The sequence below is a fragment of the Sinohyriopsis cumingii genome, chromosome 7 (assembly GCF_028554795.1).
Source record: "Sinohyriopsis cumingii isolate HCF-2022 chromosome 7, ASM2855479v2, whole genome shotgun sequence".
Taxonomy (NCBI): Eukaryota; Metazoa; Mollusca; class Bivalvia; order Unionida; family Unionidae; genus Sinohyriopsis; species Sinohyriopsis cumingii.
The window spans coordinates 66,146,846-66,167,183 of record NC_142967.1 but is presented as its reverse complement, the minus strand read 5'-3'; the positions used below and the strand labels follow the sequence as shown (position 1 = coordinate 66,167,183).

Sequence of the window (20,338 nt, the reverse complement as noted above, 5' to 3'; positions counted from 1 at the left end):
AACTATCAAAATCCATAGCATGCTTGTAATGCTGATGGAAGAAACATTGTGCAATTAACTGTTTCAATTGAATAAAATATGATATGCTTCTTATCTGTGGCACTAAATCCTGCACTCTTTCATTACAAAACCGAGATAAAGACGATTGACTGGGAAAATGTGTGCAGTCATTGAAAAGTACAATTTTTTAAAGCAATATTGGTCATGTAGAAAGAAAGGTTGTAATAGGTTGATCAGTTTGCCAGATGCTTTAAGATGACTTTCGTGATATGAAATCGAGTTTCACTGAATACAGTAGTGGCCTGATCATTCTTCCTAAATGGGGCAGACGAGTGGTCAGATTATCGAAAAAAGTCTGATAATGTGGAAATGGGGGTTTGTGTGTATTGAAACAAATTGCAAATTAAATGGAAGTGCATTATAAGTATGAAATCAGATTTAGTAACAATTATTCTACAGTACAACTAACATAATAGAATACAGAACTATTTGAAAAAATAAATTTGAATTGAGTAAACTGGACAGTGGATTTTAAAGTGATTAAATGCAACGTTTACTATAGAGTATGGCAAGACATGAAAGTTGTTGTTTAATAAAAATGACTTGAAGTTTGTTTTCCAGCTTTGCTTTTCCTTTCAAAGAGGCCGCATCAACGCCTCAATAACATGACATTGGTAGTATTTGCTTCCTCTTGTTTGTTGTAAGTCTGTGCCACTTCGAGAGCCTTGGCCCCTTCTCTGTGACACATTATCTCCATTTTATCTAGTCCTAGTCCAATCCCAGTATCATTATTTTCATTGTAACCCCGATTCATCAGAGCTGTTATGTCGTGGTCTGTAAGTTTTTGTTCGTCTTTCTCCATTCATTCACCGCACTGGTGGCCTAGTGGTTAGAGCATCTGCTTCGGATGCAGGTCATGGGTTCAGTCCATGGCCAAGTCATACCAAAGACTTATAAAAATGGTACTAACAGCTTAGTGTAATGGTCATGCAAAATTGTTCTTTTCCTTTTCTTTTAGAGGTGTTCAGTAACAAGAAAAAAGAACTGTTTAAACTTATTTGATAATTAATCTGGCACTATCTGTCTTCACATTGTAACTCTTGATCATCAGATATAAAAATGCCACAAGTAAATTGTTATTTTTAAACAAATATCCCTTGTGCCAGATTGCCTAATTCAGCATAAAAGTGTGCATACTCTTCATACTTTAAACAAACAAAACAGTTGTTCTCGATACAATATTTTGGGATAGAAAAATTCACTTTTATTTTATCCGTTTCTACACAGCCGATATCAACACACATGCCAGTCATTGGGCTTTTTTCACCTGCTTGTAACTTGCACTTGCCTGTATTTAGATTATACCTTTTACTACACTTTTAAAAAAAAGATGATAATGCAGTAAAAAGTTGTAATTGTCATTTTTCTTATTATCCCATTAATCCTACACCTTATAAATTTGAGAATATTCTTTAAAATAAAACTGATACATGTGAATGACATATGAGTACCTTTGTCCATCAATGACCTATATGTACTTATTTTTTATTTGTGACAAGAAGTTTAACAAGTTGCAGATCCTAGTTTGTAAAAATAAATGTCCCTTTTTTCATACAACTAATTAGACATCAACATCTTTACCATTCTGTAAAATGTGAGATGAATGCATGTAATGTTTTATCAAGAGCTGTGGACAAAGAATACAAGTAGTTATTTAGGGTATATTTCCTTAAACGTACTTGAATTATGACATTAAAAATATGCCTTCCTAAACAGATGTGATGCAAAACCACGTTTTGTTCCCTATTTTTAATTATTATTTATAGATATATTGAGCTAAAGGACATTTTGAACTGTGCAGAAAGGATTGTATCAAAGTTTTATTATGAGGTCTCTAATATTTTTTATTTATTTTCAGCTGATATAATTTCATGTGTCGAGTTCAACAATGATGGTGATCTTTTGGCTACTGGTGACAAAGGGGGACGTGTTGTGATATTCCAGCGTGACAAGTCTGTAAGTGTTGATTTGGAATGTGTTTGGTTTCATCCTTTGCATGTCCTGTCACAAATTGTATGTTTTTCATTTAAGTCATTTCAGGTGGGTTTTTTTTTCCCTGTAAGATAATACAGTGATTCCATTAACAAATTTTCTAACTTGTTACGTGTCTGTCACCTTCTCTATGTCATCCTGAATTCTACAGTTTGGGACTTGCTGTCTTCTACCTATACACCCTAATTATAAAGCACTTTGCCACCACAAGAAGTTAATTGGTGATTGATCTGCAATGTCCATTACACAGCATACATGCCAACCATTACGCTTTTGGCATAATCATTACTCTTTTGTTTCCCCCACTAAGTTACGCCTTACATGTAACTGTATTTGGATTTCAGTAGTCCCCCTCTTATAAGGCCACCCCTATTGCAACAGGGTAGTGGCCTTATAATGAGGGTGGCCTTTCTAGAGGGGGATGACAAATGCAAATAGTAAATGCATATGAAGAAAGTCACAAGTACATTCAATTCTAAAACATTTAATATTTTTATTAAAAAATCATATGCATGTTGTGAAATAAATGTAAAACAAGCTGTTTCATCATTTTCAAGTCATTGATATAGTTTTGAAGCTGTCTGTTTAATTATGTTACAGATCACATCATCTGGCACTTTCATGATAACAGTCTAATAAAACAAAACAATCTTGTCACAATTAAAATTATCCTTGCTGTCATATCCCCTGCATGTATCGTTCAGTCTTTTGTTCCAATCTTCGACAACTTCATTATTTACATCAGCTGATTCTCCACTAAGGACAGAACACTTAATATTGTGTCGCACTTGAAATCTGTGCAGCCATCCATTACTTGCGGTAAAGTCGTCATATCCCAATTCAACTGACAAAATTGTTGCCTTTTCTTGTCATTTAAATCAGGATACAAACATCTCCTGGTTCAAACAATCCTCCTTTCTCCGTCCATTTCACCTTCCCACTTCTGCAGAATTGTTTCCTTATCTTTCACAGTATTATTTATCTGAGTCTTTCCAACATCAGTTTTTTGCAAGGATTACTTTCACTTTCTCTTCTGAACTGAGAATTTTTCTTTTCCTCAATGACATGTTGATCTTTTTGCAGTAAGTTATTCATGTTGCCAACTAAAATAATGATAAAACAATTTTGTATGCATCTAAACAAATTGACGTGTTTTTTTATAAAGAAAGTGATCTTGTCACGTGATTCATTAGTCTCAGTCTGGTACCCTATTGTTTTTATACTTTTCTCCAAAACGGCTTCGATACGTACCATTAACGTCGCACAGATTTGACCTTACGGCCATTAGGATTTGTAATTTTGAAAATTATTGTTAGTAATAGCCACTAATTATCAAAGTGAACAAGCTCAACATCTTACTAAGGGAGGCCATAAAGGCTATCAAACCTTTTTCCTGCTGACTTGTGTATTGTACATCAATGCTGCTACTTCTCAGCTGTTACTACTGTTCAATAATTGTAATCTTAACAATTATCAGTGACTAAACTGGATGTCTTATGATAACACAGCTGTAAGGCTAATTAGATTACATGTACTTACCCTTTTGTTGGATTAAAATTTGAGTCTTTCTCTGCTTTATGGAATATATGTGGCTTCTTGTGAGGCGTAAATGATATAATATTAACCTTAGTGGTACATGTACTTCAGTCGACACATCTTTCACTAATGAAAACCTGACATCGGGAAACAAATCGGATTACTTTGCACACGTTATGAATAAAATACTGGTTCTGGATACATATTAAAATAAAATGAGGCTGCTTGTGAGGGGTAAATTTTATATTATTGCACTAATATACTGGTCGCGTTAGCCGGGTGGCCTTTCATGAGGGGTACTTTTGAACACAAACTCGTCGGTGCCAACATATTCTGGCCATAAGGAGCAGGTGGCCACTGGTCGGGGGGCTTTCAAGAGGGGGACTACTGTACTCAATTTTTGTTATATCCCCCGTCAAAAAAAAATTGATCATTTGTTTTCTCATTTTTATTAACATCCCATTAATGCCACAGCCCGTATTCTAGAACAGACAGCTTCTATGTAACTACGACATCAGAGTACGCTTGTCTGAAGACTTGCACGCACTTTCTTGACAGTATTATGTTCTATATTTCCAAGATACATGCTGGTTTCTACTTTCAATTTTTGACCTTGGTTTCTGTTTATAGCGGCTCTATGGCTTAGTTAAGAGATAAGAGACTGGTTTTCTAACTTGTAATCTTTGCTCGCAGATTCTTTGTTCTAATTCATATCTGGTGCAGAAGGTACAGAACCAGTCTGTAGGTATTTGACACCAAAAGTCGTCAGATTTGTTCTAGTAGATGGTGTTAGAGCAAAAATATTTTAAAAATTTCACAGCTGGATTAGGAAAATGTGAAAAACTGATTCAGAGATGAATGCATGAATTACACAATACAGCGTTACATTCTAGGCAGCTTCATGCCCCTTGCAGGCTGTATGGAAAGGGTTTTAATATTAGTCATGGTGGTAAAACAAAGAAACCTTGAATTAGCTCTTTTTACTAACTCCAGTACTAAGTTAATTTCTTACTCACAGCAGAACTAAATTGTGGACACGAATTTTATAAATGCAGAGGCGTTATCTGCCGAGTTCTTAATAGAACACGGACTACCTCTAACAGTAGAAGACAACATTGGTCCTTTTTTCAAACGGATGTTTCCCGATTCCAAAATTGCAGAAAATATGCATGTGCAAGAACAAAATCATCTAATATTGTTTGGTGTTAGCAGAAGATACTTCACTTAAAATTGCAGAAGCCATGAAAATTGGGCCGTTTAATATTGCAACAGACAGGAGTAGTGATTATGACAAAAGTTGTACCCAGTCTTTATAAGAGACTTCAACAGCGAAGAGGGAAAAGTCTGCTCTTCTTTCATTACCAAAATTAAACAGTAGATTCCACTGGCGAAAACCTTTTTTATTTGCTTGATAATGCTTTGAATAAACATAAGTTGGCAGAACTGTATGGGGGTTTTCAGCTGATACTGCATCATTGACTGGAATTCTTAAAGGTGTTGCATTCTTTATTTTGAAAAATGTCACCATCATTGTTCATATCAGGTTGTCTCTGTCTTTTGATGTACCATGCTGCAGAAAGGTTGCTGATAAATTAGGAGAACTCCTGAAGTATCAAGTTGTCACTCTACCTGGCAATGTACTTCATGTGGACAGAGTTGATTTTTTCATCTTATTTGCCAGCTAAAAGACCCAATAACTGGAAGATATAAATTTCATTTTCATTGTCAGGTTGTGAAAGGAATGTTGGTTCTTTACTATTTTAATGCTGCCTCTGAGAGATTGTTCAACATTGTTAACAAAAGTAAAACTGAATTTAGATCCAGGCTATGTAATAACCCAGCACTTAGTGCTCTACTAGTGTGCAAAACATTTATAGTCTCAGCTGGTACAAAGTGTTTTGAAATGCAGTACGAGAGTCAGTTGCTTTTTAAAGCTCAAAGTGTTATATAAGAAAACTTGAAGCAGTAATTGATGTTAAAAGACCAGAGGGATAAATCAATCATTTTGTACATATGCTCATTGAATTTTTGTCATGTTGTAGGTGGATTACTCTTTTTCTGCTCGGATTACTCTTTTTGTCCACTTAGATCACACTTTTTCCTCGTCAGGGGTTGGCATGTATGAAATTAGGAAGTAAAGATATTTTGTCTAACAAGTTGACATTTTATTTACTGAAAATTTGATGTTTGCAGAGTAAGGGTTGTCTTGTGAGCTTGACATGCCAAAATTTTTTATAAATCTAGTGGCAGTGTTGAAAACGAAATGTTTGCATTACACAAAGATACTTTCAGTTAAAATATTTTTTTGTTTGCATGCCACTATTCCCATTTCTGTATACGTGATATATTTTGTACATCCATCATGATGGTATTCATTATACAGTGCTTTAATCTACAGCTATTTGGATTTTAATAATTTTAAAATATTACAGATAAATTTAGTACTATACACCAAGTGAATTTCCATCAGTGTTTACTAGCAAACATATTGCATCTATTTTGGTGCAAGTCATGGCAACCTGTACTTGTTTTAATATTTGTGTTTTGCTATATAAACAGTGATGCAATAATAGTTTTGATTTAATTTATATTCCTTTTTTTTTAAATTTCTGACACGTGTGGAAGGCAGGATCACTCCGCTGCCACAAATGTGTAAACCCCCACCCACTCCGATCTTATCTGTTGCACTGTTTAATCGGCAGGGAGGTACAGTAACTACAATCAATCATACAACGGCCAATTGCTATTTTTAAAAATGTACCTAGATTAAATTGTTCGCTGAAATTTAAAAAAAAAAAGATTACCTTTGAAGTACTGATTTTTATGAAAACGTGCTCAGCAGATGGGAAAAAAATCTGTCTCAATCATGCAATACAATTATTTGTTGTTGCCGCCACAATAAGAAACAGGCATTTGTTTGGTTCTACAAAGCTGTCCTTTAGACTGCTAAAGACTTAAATAACGCATGCACCCTTCATCAGAAAAAGCTGACTACAATCTTCAATAAAAACAAAGAGCCTTTCTTCAAAGGAAGTCAGTACCGAACATAAATAAAAGCCATGGAATCTGATGGATTGTTTCAGTTTCCAATGTGACATGGCATGTTTACTATGCCATGAAAGTTTCCTTTTTGCAGGAAAAAGTTCATGCTTACAAACGCCTCCAACGGCGGCTAAAAACACAAACTTTTACCGACTTGGGAAGTACTGAAAAGTAAATGTGCTTCATCATTCATTTCATGATTGCTATTTTTTTCCCCACTGAATTTAGACCTACATGACCTGTGACAAAGTTACTGAATACTTTAAATATCTGTGTACATGTATATGTACCTATGCATGGGTCTCTGAATAAAGTAGAATACAGTCCTATCCGTTTATGTCGACATCCTCGGGCCCGAGGAAAAATTGTTGACGTAGGTGGGTGTCGAGATAACTGTTGGGGTGGGTCTGAAAAAAACATACAAGTTAAATTCGTCAGTAAGGGGTGACCTGTCATCATTGAGTAGCATTTACACTGAGAAAACAAACGATGGAAATTTTGAGTACATGAAGACAAAACCAGTGTGAAATACACTTGTATATTGACAAATTACATTTTGGTTGCCTTTATGTAATAAAATCCACAATAAAAATATTGCATCGGTCACATCCTGATATGAAGAGCATTCTCTACAATATTCGATGTTGATACTTAATGTCGGCATTAGCACATGGTTGCATAGTTATTTTCATGCTTCAAGTACATGCACTGAAATTGGCCTAGATTTTGGTCAGTCTGTTCCCATCTTGTTGAGGCTACCAAGGGAATGGGGCTATTCACAGGGAAAAGAGAACCTGTCAACAAGTTGATTTAAACAGCACATGTATTTAGTTACAAAAGTCATCGTGAAAAGTACATAAAAGCGAACAAGAGATGCGGCTGATATGACTAATGAAGGCATAATATTGTATAAATTGACACATGCTAAATATAGTTAAAAAGGGAACTTTCACAGCACAATAAACTTGTTTTAATCACAGATCACTTTGGAAAATGCAAGAATCAATCAGATTTCATTGCTTTTATTGAAGTCGCTGCAAGAGGCCAACTTTATAGGACCAAACAAAACCCTGTTTTTTATATATCTGACCGCGACATTAAAGCCCGGCGGCAGGATCAACTAACTGTTTAATAAATTACAGGACAGGTCAGAACTGGCTGCTTGCTGGCATAAATGATTAGGCAGGAAAATTAAAGCCTGGCGGCAAGATCAACTAATTGTTGAACTAAGTATGGGTCAGAACTAGCAGCTTGTCAACATAAATGATTAGAAAACAAGTGATTTATTCAAGCTGGGGCCAAGGGCTTCTGTCGACATGTACGTTTATTTTTTATCTCTGCATCGCCATAAGCATGACACTTTTGGTAGTAATATTATTAGACCAAGAACCAAGACTTTGCTTTTTTGGCGAAATAGGCTTGTCGACATATGTGATACTGATATAAGTGGGTAGGACTGTATTTTTTATATATATATATATATATATATATATATATACCTTCTGTTTTCATTCCACGTGTATTTCTCATTTAATATGCATTGATTTAAGATGGTAACTGTCCCAATGAAGCACATATTTTTGCACCCACATTTATTACCTCCCCTCCACCTGCCTGCCTGCAAATTTGTTGGTGTACATACATCATTTTCTTCAGCTAACTGACCTGGTTGCTCCTTTTAACATGGTTCATTATATAACATAGTCAGGTTCTGTGGCTTCCAACTACCGTGTTATGACAGGGTAACACTGTATATGCTTTGTGCCAAGTAACAAAGGGTGGTTATTTTAACTCTGTGATACTGCTGCACAGGACACATGTTCACTTGCAGCCTTTAATAGATTTCATGAACTGTTTGAGCAAAGTGTTATTCACAGAGCCCAATCTAGGCTTAGTCTCAACATAAGCACCCACATGTAACATTGTATTGAGGAAATGGAGACCAATAATTACGATGACTGGATGACAATTTACAGTGACTAGACAACAATGGAGGATTTCAGAACTTTATCAATTTGATGAATTCTTGGACTTTTACCAGATGGCAATAGCAAGTGACATATGATTATGTGCGAGTCGCATAAATGTGGACTTGACTTCAGTTGTTTATTTGTAAAGTTGTGTGAAATTAACATTACAGGATATTGTGAATTGAATGATTCACAATTATTTTTGTACCAAAACAAGACCTTTAATTAAATTTATGGATTTATCATATAAATGGAGTTAAAATGTCAAGCATTGTGGATTTCAGTTGATCTAATTCAAACAAATTGTAAGTTTACATATAAAGATATAATTGTATTTTGCACTGGTTTTGTCATTATTGTTCCATTTTGGTTCATTTTTCCAAAGTGCAATTCTGATTCATTGACAAGTCAACCAAACAGACAAATCTTGCTTGCAAAATACATCTCAACTTTTAGGAGGGTTGCAGAGAAACCCTGAAATGGGAGATATGTCGGCTTGTACAGTTAATTTGAAGCTAGTATATATGGTAGCTGACTTAAAAGTTTTAACAAATGGTGCAGTTATCCAGCAGTTATATCAAATCAAGTTTGAAGTTTGCATGACTAGCAGTGTTGCCTGAATTATTAATGACTCTGCAGAACAAGATGAAATTTGTACAATATGCATTTGGTCTAATAAGTAAAGCCCATTAACTCCACCTAGAACTTATTCATTTGTGCTTCATCAAATTGCACACTTTTAACTATAGTGTAAATTTTGGTTTTTGAAGCTTAATTTTTGTTGTATTTTGATATGATAAACTGAGCAGCTGTATTGATTTCAGAATCCACATGGAGCAGGGCATGCTGGTCGTGGGGAGTACAATGTGTACAGCACCTTTCAAAGCCATGAGCCAGAGTTTGACTACTTGAAGAGCTTGGAGATTGAGGAAAAAATCAACAAAATTCGGTGGTTAAAGAGAACCAATCCAGCCAATTTTCTACTTTCCACAAATGGTATGGGCTTTATGTACATGAATATTTGAAATTGGTCTCCAGTTTTTGCAGGTATTTTCCTTTTATGACCATAGTGCCAACACTACAATCTGGCATGTACTGAGTTTTAAAATAAATGACTTTTCTGGTGAGCTTGAGAATTTCCAGCCCTTTTTTAAAAAGAATAAGGTGCATTTCATGTTAGGTTGATTTATTGTTAATAATGATCCATTTTTACAAGCTGTCATTAGTTTCCATCATTGAGATGCAGGAGACATATGTAATCACTTTTTCCATCCATGATCCGTTTTGTCTATCCATTAACACTTTTTTTTTAACCAGCACAGCTCTGAAGCATTTGAATATGATTGCTTGCCATTTGGTACATTTTTTTATAATCAAGAGTTCTTGCGTCTCAATACTTCTGACTGTCGACTCGAAATAACTTTCTGCCACATGTTAAATATTTATACATGCTGATCCCTATGAACCATTGAGCAGTACTATCACTTCCATGGTGTAAGTTGCTGCACAGTCTTGTACACATTAGGCACCAAGTTCTAAAAGTGTGTCTGGTTGTAACTTCATTTTGTATACTACTTCATGTGGGTTTCTTTTGTCAAAGAAAAGAGTTTGACATGTGACATTCTAAGCTAGTAAGTAGGCATAGTTATGTCTCACTTTTGAAAGGATAATTTCCAGATTCCATAGCTGCCAATTGTCCTGTATTTTGGATCTGAATACAGGTGTACCTTTTTTGGATAAAACTTTCTGGTTTTTTACATTTTTTAAAAATCAAAAATTTCCTTTCTATTTTCTGTTTAGCATGTACACCCATTCTGAGAGTAAATGTATTTCATGTATGTAGGGATATAGAAGCCTAAAATATGATTGGTTCATTCAAAGTCGAGGCAATCATGTCAGTCTTTAACCACCATATTAGATTGCACAAAGCAGTCGCAGCTATCACTGTATCTCATCTTCATAATGTTCCACTTCTAGTCATGTTCAGAAAGAAAGAATATTCAGAATTTTTTCCAACAAAGAAAAGAAAACAGACCTGGAAGGACAGCCATCATGTGTAGATTTGTGAAACTGTTTAGTGAAGGAGAAAACTTGGTGTATTGCATATTGTTTAATTGTGATTTTGCTATTGGGCATGGAGACACCCATGACATAAAACTTTATGAAAAAGCTAATAACCATCATTTTGCTGCTTCATCAGCAACACAGCCAGAACAATGTTTATCAATAGCAGAGAGAAACTTGGTGTAATTTGATCAGAAGTTTGACTAAATTTCTTTTAGAAATGAACCTTTCTCTTTCAGTTGCTCATGTACTAGCGATTTATTTTGCAAACTTTTTCCAGACAGTAAAATCACAAAGAATTGAAGAACATTTCAGTAAACAAAATCGCACATAATTCAGGTCATAAATGAAAGAGGGTACATTGGAATCAACCATTTTTTAAAAACGAGGTGGAAAAAAGACTCTGACAAACAGCCTGTGTCTGGGTGCGAGTATGTTGCACTCTTGCACCTTCTGAATGGGCACCCAATGAACATGGTGCCCGCTCAAAAGATGCTAAAGTGCAACACTTGCATCTTTGACATTACATAATTAGGCAAGTTAGTGTCCTACTTTACAAATGGTTGTAGCTGTAGTAACGGGTGACATTTGTATTAAAGTTTTAAAAATCAGTATTTGTTCTTGAAAATCACTATTTTTGTCACAATTCTTTACATTGGGTTTGGCAGCTAAGAAAATCTTAAAGAGCTTTATACAGAGAGCTTTATAATTTAAAATCCTGAAGATGGGCAGTTGTCATACTGCAGATTTTAAATATTGTATTTTACTTACATAGATAGGATGTTTCTTGAGTTAATAGATGTTTCATAATCCAGATTTCCGTCATGTACAGATTTTGTATAAAAAAAATTCCATTAGTTAACTTAGAAACAAATGATGCTCAAAGGCATTTTTAAAATATTTTTATTTACAATTTTTGCTTGGGATATTTGGAAAATTTAAAGGTCTGTTGTGAAAAAAAATGTATAGTATATTTAAAACCAATGTGGTAATAGGATTGTATTGAAGTGAAATTAAGTTTAAATTTTGAAGTAAAATTAAGTTGATACCTACCCCAAATGTATTTACGTTATTGTAATCCATTCATGTTATTATTTTTCTCCAATTTTTTTCCAGATAAAACTGTAAAATTATGGAAAGTTACAGAACGTGACAAACGGCCTGACGGTTATAATCTAAAAGATGAAACTGGTATTTTAAGGGATCCATCTACAGTCACTACGTTACGAGTCCCAGTATTCAAACCTATGGAGCTTATGGTTGAGGCTAGTCCACGCAGAATATTTGCCAATGCCCATACTTATCATATAAATTCCATATCAGTGAACAGTGATCAGGAAACTTTCCTGTCTGCAGACGACCTTCGCATCAATCTGTGGCATTTAGAAGTTACTGACCAAAGCTTCAGTATCCTTGTTGGCATGTTTCTTTTGTACTTGTGTCCTTTAATAAGACACAAACCTTGATAATTAAAATGTCATATAACTTGTCTATCCACTGATGGGAAAATCCATTGCATGCCCACCTGGGACAAATTGAAAAACCAGTGCAATTTACCGTGAATATGCCTAGATTATGAACCAGCTTTTTTTTCTGCTAAATTATTCTAATGTGCTTCATTCTTGACCCATAAAAAGTTGCTAAAATATTCAAAATTGTAATAAAGTGTTTTAACTTTGCATAGACAATCTTGTGTTCGTTGTGCAAAATGGGTTCAGGATTCAAATAAATTTTAAGTTGGCTATTTGTTCTGTGCTGCAAGTGGCTTAAAATATTTTTCTTGCCCTATATATGTTGTCATAAAATTACCATTTTGGGGTTGCATCTTGGACATGCAATAATGCATCTCCACCCACCCACCCCCCCACCCCCCCAAGATTTCACGCATGATTTTTAATCCAATGCAAGCAAAATCTTGCAAAAAATAAGAATTGTGTGCAGAATACGTTATTTTATTAATTTTGGCTGTAAAATTCCCATTTGTCACTATTGTATTCGTATAGTTGTAAATACATCATGTATTTCTGTGTATCATGTGCTCAATTCTGATTGGTTAATAACAGACATGAATTTCCTCCATTTTAAAACAAAATTATGCCTTTCTCCTGACTTTAATCAGATTTTTCTTAATATAATCCGTTTTTATATCCTCTCAGATCCAGTTTTTAAAAACAGTCTGTCTGTTCCCATTCTGCAACAACTCTTGTAAATTATTCATTCCATATATTAGCACACAACTCGTAAAGAGTATTCTGATTGGTCAAAGGTTTAAATTCATCCAATGAATCTTCATGTAATGGAAACTGATGGCAATGGAAAGAAAAAGCATGCTTGCAAAACATGGTGTCTCGAGTTGTTGAGAGAGACCATGACAAGAAAAGTTTAGATAAAGGTTTAAAAAAACGTATGGAAATGGGAATGGCTGGAGTGAAAAGTTGACAGAAAATTAGTTGGTCAGTTTATGAGAAACTGAATGCTAGAAGGCTGACATTTTGTGACCTGTGCAATAAAGATCTGAATTAGGGTAATCGTGGTTGGAATAGTTTGGAACAGCATCCACAAATGAAGCTGCATATGGAGAAATTGAAGCTCAGAAGACATCTTGGAAAAAGTGCAGTTAATTACTATAAGAAGAAAGATTTCTTGCATGAAAGAACAGATGTAGCCCTATGTCAGAATATGCACACTGCATGTCGCCAGTGCAAGCACCAGCTTGAAAGGAAAAAGGCTTTCATTGAGAAGGAAAAGAAACGATTGTACATTGAGCCAAAAAAGTCAGTGGTGACAAAAAGGAAGGCTAAAGAAATCTTTGCCAAAGCCACAAAAAAGAGCTCGACTGGCATATCATGTGTCCATTGGAGAAAAAGACAAGTGAATACATGGGATTATTTGTATATAGTTCATGTACTTAGGTGTTTATATTACAGATTTGTTATGAAAAGAGAAAAGTATAATATATTTGCTGCAAAAATTGAGAAATTATTGTGACTTATGATTTGAACACTGACATGCACATGAAATAACTTCAGCATCAATAGTAGTGGAGAATAAATTCATGTGACTATAAATATTGTGAAATTATTGAAGGCAAGTTGAACATTTTTGGTAAACTTGTTAGTTTTTCAAATGATTATTTTGGTTTATTTAATGATCATAAGTTGCACCAGGAGCAGTTTTTGTATGTCTGTAAAATGCATTTTTGGCTGGGGCTGCCTCAAGATCCCTCACAATCTCAATTTTTTCAGTTTTTTTTTTTTATGGAAGACCAAAATCATGTCTGTAATAAGAAAGGTCAGAAGAGTACATTTGATACAGAAGCTTGCTTGGCATGACGTGTTAATGGCAAAATCAGTTAAAACTCTGACATGTTTTCATTATTTTAGCAACAACACTTCTAATAACAGTCAGGGTGCAGAAGTTTCTGTCAGTTTGCACAGTGGTAACAAGCAAACATTTCCACAGGCTATCCCTTATCGGACAATGCTAGTGATGATGTGCTTAAAGACTAGGCAACAAGACTATGGGTCCATCTAACACCAAGAAAAAAGTACTCTTTCAATTTAGACTGGAAACAAAATCGACCATGGATGGAATGAATGAAAAAATGAGATGCTTTGCAGATGGTGTGTAAAAACTGGCCAAAAAAATTTTCACACTTGGAAATGTTAATTTCAGGACATCAACCCTTCACAGGCATGTTGAATTACCAGCTCACAAACAGGCGATTCAGGATTTGAAACTAAGTGAAAATCTTAAAACTACATGGCATGGCATCTATCAGCAAGAAATCTGAATCAATTATTCATGCTATCTCGGTTGCCTATTATCAGTTTCTTTTACCATGGAAATTAATGGCTTCTCCTAAAACCAGTATCACCATCTTTTCTCACTATTTTGTTGAATAGTTTACCTTCCTGCTGAGATTCTGCATTCTGGAAACATTTTCTTTGAATCTTGGTTTAATTAATCAGCTGTTTTCAACAGTAAGCGGGGTCCCGAGTGGTCTACAGTGCTCTCTGTTATGGATCACTGCCATCTCACCTCTGTCTGCATGGGTTCAGTCTCGGATTCAGACAATGTGGGTATGTGAGAAAGCTTGCCAGTAGCTTCTCGTGGGTCAGTGGTTCTTTCCGGAGTTCTTCCTCCACCATTAATACTGGCTGCCATGTATAGCTTATCGTGCGCTGAAAAATGGCGTTAAACCCTACAACAAAAACATCAACAGTAAGTTTTACTTAGCCAAAAGCTGTCTTATCTTCAGCACAGATACTGTTCATTTCCTCACTGTTGGACATTGCTTTACAGAATGAGGACAGCTACTTATTTAAATCTCCTATTTTGGCCCACTATAATAACGCATTTAAAGCAGTGCTGATGTCTGTTTAGAGAACAATTTATTTTGTATTAAATATGATGCATAAGTTACATGTTTCTGAAATAACAATGAATGTTGACCTATCTTCCAGATCATTATAAAGCAATTTTAGGAAATTAATTATAGTTTGAATATCATCATTAAACAATATTGTAGTATTTTGCATTCATTATTTTCTCATATAACCTGTATACAAAATGTTAGCGAAAATATGTCTTGGAAATCTCAGTTTGTGGTCTTTGAAAGTTTGGGAAAAGTCTTTGTATTTATCTTTCAGGGTTTAGTATGAACCCTGTTGAATACATCAAATGATTTAGAGTGGTTACAGTAAAATATACTTGGGACTCAGAGAAGGTGCTTTTAATGTGGAGTATTCACCTATAAATGCAGTTTAGAATTTTGCATTGTTTTCATTTGAACTTGTCAGGTAATCTGAGTACCCAGGTGTTTTTTTTTTTTAAAAGCATTCTTCCAGGGTACCATCTGTATTTAAATAAAATAAACCCTTGGTAATCAATACATTTAATTATATGACCCAGTTTTAGTGTTTTTGTATTTATCAGTTATTTTAAACATGCATGGAACAGCTGAAGTTTAGAACCTAAAATGTTTGTATTTAATGAGTATGCCATGTACAAACTTGCATAAACAATAGGTTGACCAGTTTGGACTCAAGGCTTAACATTATTTCATATAATTCTTAATTTCTTTACACAAATGTACAGATGTACTGCTTATATAAAGCTCTGTTGACACAAGTAAATTGGTCCAGATCACATTATAATATTGACATTTGTTAGATAAAATTAAGTGTTTTTGTTTTTTTTTTGTCCAGATAGAAAAGGGTATACAGGTTATTAGTAGATTTGATTGGCACATCTTGGAATAAAATGATTGAGGTCCAAATGTTGTATTTTCCATGTTTTTAATTTGAACAGCTTTAACTTGAATCTACCACAAGGTAGGTAGTATCCATGCTTGTGACCATTTTTGTTTGTTGCCCTTTCCAACTACTTTTCCATTCAGTGGATGAGAATTCTCAGACAATAGAGAATATTTATAACGGCCTCCATTTTAAATCACTTGGAAACTTCTGCAATAAATGTTCTTTCATGGCCCTATTCATGCATAGGAGGGAAATGGTTAATTTTATTCAAGATATTGGGGCAGAATATGGGACAACAAATAAAGGTGTTGTCAGCTGTGGAACTTTGCTGTTATTAGTACATCATTTAATTTTAAGTTTCATGGGAATATTTCCTTAATAATAATCAGACATTGTGGACATCAAGCCTGCCAATATGGAAGAACTGACAGAGGTGATAACAGCTGCAGAGTTCCATCCCACTGAATGCAGTCTCTTTGTTTACAGTAGCAGCAAAGGGACATTGCGACTTTGTGATATGAGAGCACAGGCACTTTGTGACAAAAGTGCTAAATGTAAGTAGTGTAACAAATGAAATTTGTTATCATGTGTAATAGATATGGGAGATAATATTGAATTTAATCCTGTGATATCAGATGATATTATTTGAGTTTACAACCACATGATCAAATGGCATATCTGTTCTGGGTTTGTATTTTACTTGAGACCTGGAACCTGACAGTGTAATCGTCAGCTTACAAAAAAATGGTTGGTCGGAATATGAATGTCATGTACAAGAATGGAAGAGGAGGAAACAAAAAATGCATAAATAAGAAGGTTATTTTCAGACTTGTTTCAAATAAGTAATCAAACTTGAACAACAATCTGCCATTTGTAGAAGAAAGTTAATAGTATGGTTGCGAGAAATCGTTCTAATGTTGAAATCATGCTAGAGGTCAAAGTTTGGAGTAAAATAATCACATTTGCTGCTGAAAAATGTTGGCTGGCTGACATCTTGTGGCATTAGAGGTCAATTTTGGAGAAACTCTTCAAAAAGGTAGTTTTTGTACATTTGTGAATATTGTCTGGATTACAAATAGGTTATTTCCTGTAAAATTTCCTCAAACCAAACTTCTGAAATTTATCCTTAAAATTAACGAGTTATTGTACAAAATTTCCAAAGAATTGGTTTGCTATTATGTGTGATCAAATTTGTGGCTCAATTAAATTGACTACTTTAAAATATAGTCAGTGCTGCACTTACAAGCCAAGAGCAGATAACCTTGGGGAAATAACAATTGGGGAAGTAGCTCCAGCTTGTGGAAAATATAAATCGAATCAAAACTTTATTGCATCAGACCTAGTGTTTATACTGAAAAACAAAAAATATATTAATACAGCTTGTTTGGTCCAGCAAGAAAATTAAATCAATATATTTGCTAATTAACACCCACAGTAAACAACATTGACAGACACTTCACTTTGAAGTGTGTAATATTTAATTTACCTGTAATATTTTCAAATTAATACAATCAGTAACAAGATAAAAGTATTGTGTAAAGAATGCTGTGTTTATTTGTATATAGTTGATGTATTTGAATGTTTTATTTTACAGATTTATTTCCAAAAAGAGGAAAGTAATATAATATTTGCTACAGAAATTGAAAAATTTATTTTAATTACTGTATGAACACTGACATACACATATAATAATTTTATCACTAATATTACTGAAGAACAGGTTGATGTGACAATGAACATTGTGAAACTCTTGAAAGTATTGTTGAAAGTTTGAAAAAATTTCAAAATATTTTTGTTGTTTTGAATGAAATAGCAACTTTCCAATATATTGTGATAATAAAGTCTGTCATGACCAGTTTTGTACAAGTGTACAGTGCATATTTGGCCACCCTGGACCCCCAAATCAGGGGTTCCTCCCCTTGAAACCCCAATGTGGGAGGACTAAAATCATGTTTTGGCACCACTGCACTGTCACTGCTTCTAGACTCCCTCACTTGTTATGGTGCAGCTGCAATCCAGTACTGTGTTTCATTAATTTGATAGCTGCCAGAACTCCACCACTAAATGTAAGAAGTTTATTTTAACAGACTAGGAAGGCAGAATTGTACCATATGTATTATGCCACCAGAATCCATCAGAGATGAGCTGACTCTTCTTAAGGTGGTGTTGCTGTTGTCCTACACTGATAAAAGTTTGTGCGGATATGGGACTACAGATTCACGAAAAGAATTGATCAGCTCAGAGAGACTTTAATGTTTAGACAGTTACATTTCGAGACCTAAAAAACATTTTAAATTTTGTCAGTACACAAATAACAAGAGGCTCATTGTTTCCAGCACTTGGACAAATTTTAACAGTAAAAACTGGCATATACCAGTTTAATGGAATCTGGTGGGATATTAATTAAATTCGAGTCATTGAAAATAGCAATTTTCCAATATATTATGATAATAAAGTCTATCATGACCAGTTTTGTATGAGTGTACAGTGCATTCCACATCATTTAGAGGAGTTGTGGCCTCACAATGCCAGTATTTTTTAAAAAAATGCATTTGCTCAACACATTTTCTATGTAAAGTCTGAAGAGCACTTTTAAGAAAGCAAAGACATTTGGGACACACCCATTTCTAATAAAACTGGTTAATTGTTAGTTCTTTTGGTTGGTTTATTTTCTTCAGTTTTTGTCATCAAAATTAATAGGTCTTGGTATGTTGACTTTTTGAATGGCCACTAAATTTTTAAGTACCTTCTCAATGGCTAATGAAGATTGAAAGGTTCTTTGAGCACAACTGCATATTCTAATGTTAAATTGTGGTGAACTGTATTTGCTCAGTGTTTTGATTATCTCAGACACATCCATTAATAAGTGAACTTGTTACTGAAGAAGTTTTTGCTTAGTTGCAAATTTGTGGTGCCAGTATGATTTTATTCTAAAGGAGTCCGAGATTTGTTGGGTTTCATCCTACCTGGACATTTGTATACTGTGACTGAGGTGTCCATGTGTACAAGATAGTGGTAGGAAAAGAAATCTGGGGGCTTCGTGCTGGTTCTCTTCCTAGAGAGTATCCAGCCCCGTTACCATCAGACAGTACAGTTTCTTCCCAGAAATGGAAGAAAATTCATCAGTAATGGATGTAAACAATTCACTTTTACCCATATTCAGCTTCATCTCGGGATGTAAAGTCGTCTTTTGGCCTGTTCCCCCACCCCAATGTAAAAATTAAAGTAAAATTGTTAATAATATGCTGTACAATCATTTTAAGGGAAATAAGAGATAACTGCTAGTAAAAGTTTCACAGTTTTCGAAAAATGTTAGGGTAGGATCTCGATGTTCAAATTAGGTGGTGGGTGCACCAGAGGCACAAAGTATGGATGGTGTATAAATGTATATTTAAAAAATGAAATGTACAACCATAGTGTGTTGTCAAAATAATAGCATATATTTTGCAAAGTGCCAAACTTATTGTTTCTGTTTGTGATCCCTTTACCTATGAAGTGCTATTTGTAGAAGAGGCTTTGACTTCCAGTCTGTAGGATCTGCTTTGCAGATTAATCTACCTTTTGCAAGTGAATTCATATTTAACACTGCTTTGATTGATATCCATTTACATTTTCTGCATTAAAATGTCTTCATTAGGTTATTTTCAAATAGTTGGCATTTGGGGTCTGGTGACCAGATTAGCAAATTAAATTAATATTACAGTTGTTTAAAGAGGCTTCCAGTTTTAACCTAGTTCACCTTAGAATCAGAAAAAATTATGTTTGATCAAATTTGAAGGGTAATGAAGTCCGTAGTACATGCATCATGGCTTGGTACAACCATGGTAAGAACATTGTCTAAATCAGAAACTTTTCTTGATAAAGATAATGCAACAAAGTAATGGTATTTTTTAAATATTACAATATTGATACATATAGAGTGATTTTCATTTATATTCGTTAGATGTTTACTTTGCAGAAAAATTCAGCTTGCTATTGATGATTGCTTGACGTTTTCCCAATGAAATGATACACAGTGCTTTTCAGTATGCATCTTCTGGTAGTCCAGCCTGTTTAGTACTTGCAACCCAAATATATATGTCCATGCTAAACATATTCTCAGGAACTAGACATGTAATTAGTTTTTACCATGGACCTACCTTTCAGTTGAGGCAGGTGCAATTTATTTGATACTGTACATGTTTTTAATCCACATTACAAATACAGCAAACTGCTATCGAATGTGAAGCAAATACTGTTTATCACTTTAGTTACTGGTTGTGACAGTTTAACCCAATTGTCCTTCATAAGATGACTTGAATACAAATAAAACATTTTGTTGCCAAAGAACATGGATCCAAGTGTTAGGAATTAGACAAAGATTACTAAATTTATGCCCATAATCACCCATTGGCACTAAATGTTTGGGAATTA

At 34.5% G+C, this 20,338-nt stretch overlaps 1 protein-coding gene across 2 annotated transcripts in view; it reads left to right on the top strand.

Annotated features, from left to right (window-relative positions):
• The window catches only part of LOC149795434 (serine/threonine-protein phosphatase 2A 55 kDa regulatory subunit B alpha isoform-like), a 70,519-nt gene that overhangs the window by 32,570 nt on the left and 17,611 nt on the right, over positions 1-20,338 (top strand). For both annotated transcript variants that reach the window (XM_089965221.1, XM_089965222.1), the window contains exons 3-6: positions 1,919-2,016; positions 9,425-9,596; positions 11,781-12,071; positions 16,315-16,479. In XM_089965221.1, coding sequence (XP_089821347.1) covers positions 1,919-2,016; positions 9,425-9,596; positions 11,781-12,071; positions 16,315-16,479 — 726 coding nt within the window. The remainder of the gene's footprint in view (positions 1-1,918; positions 2,017-9,424; positions 9,597-11,780; positions 12,072-16,314; positions 16,480-20,338) is intronic.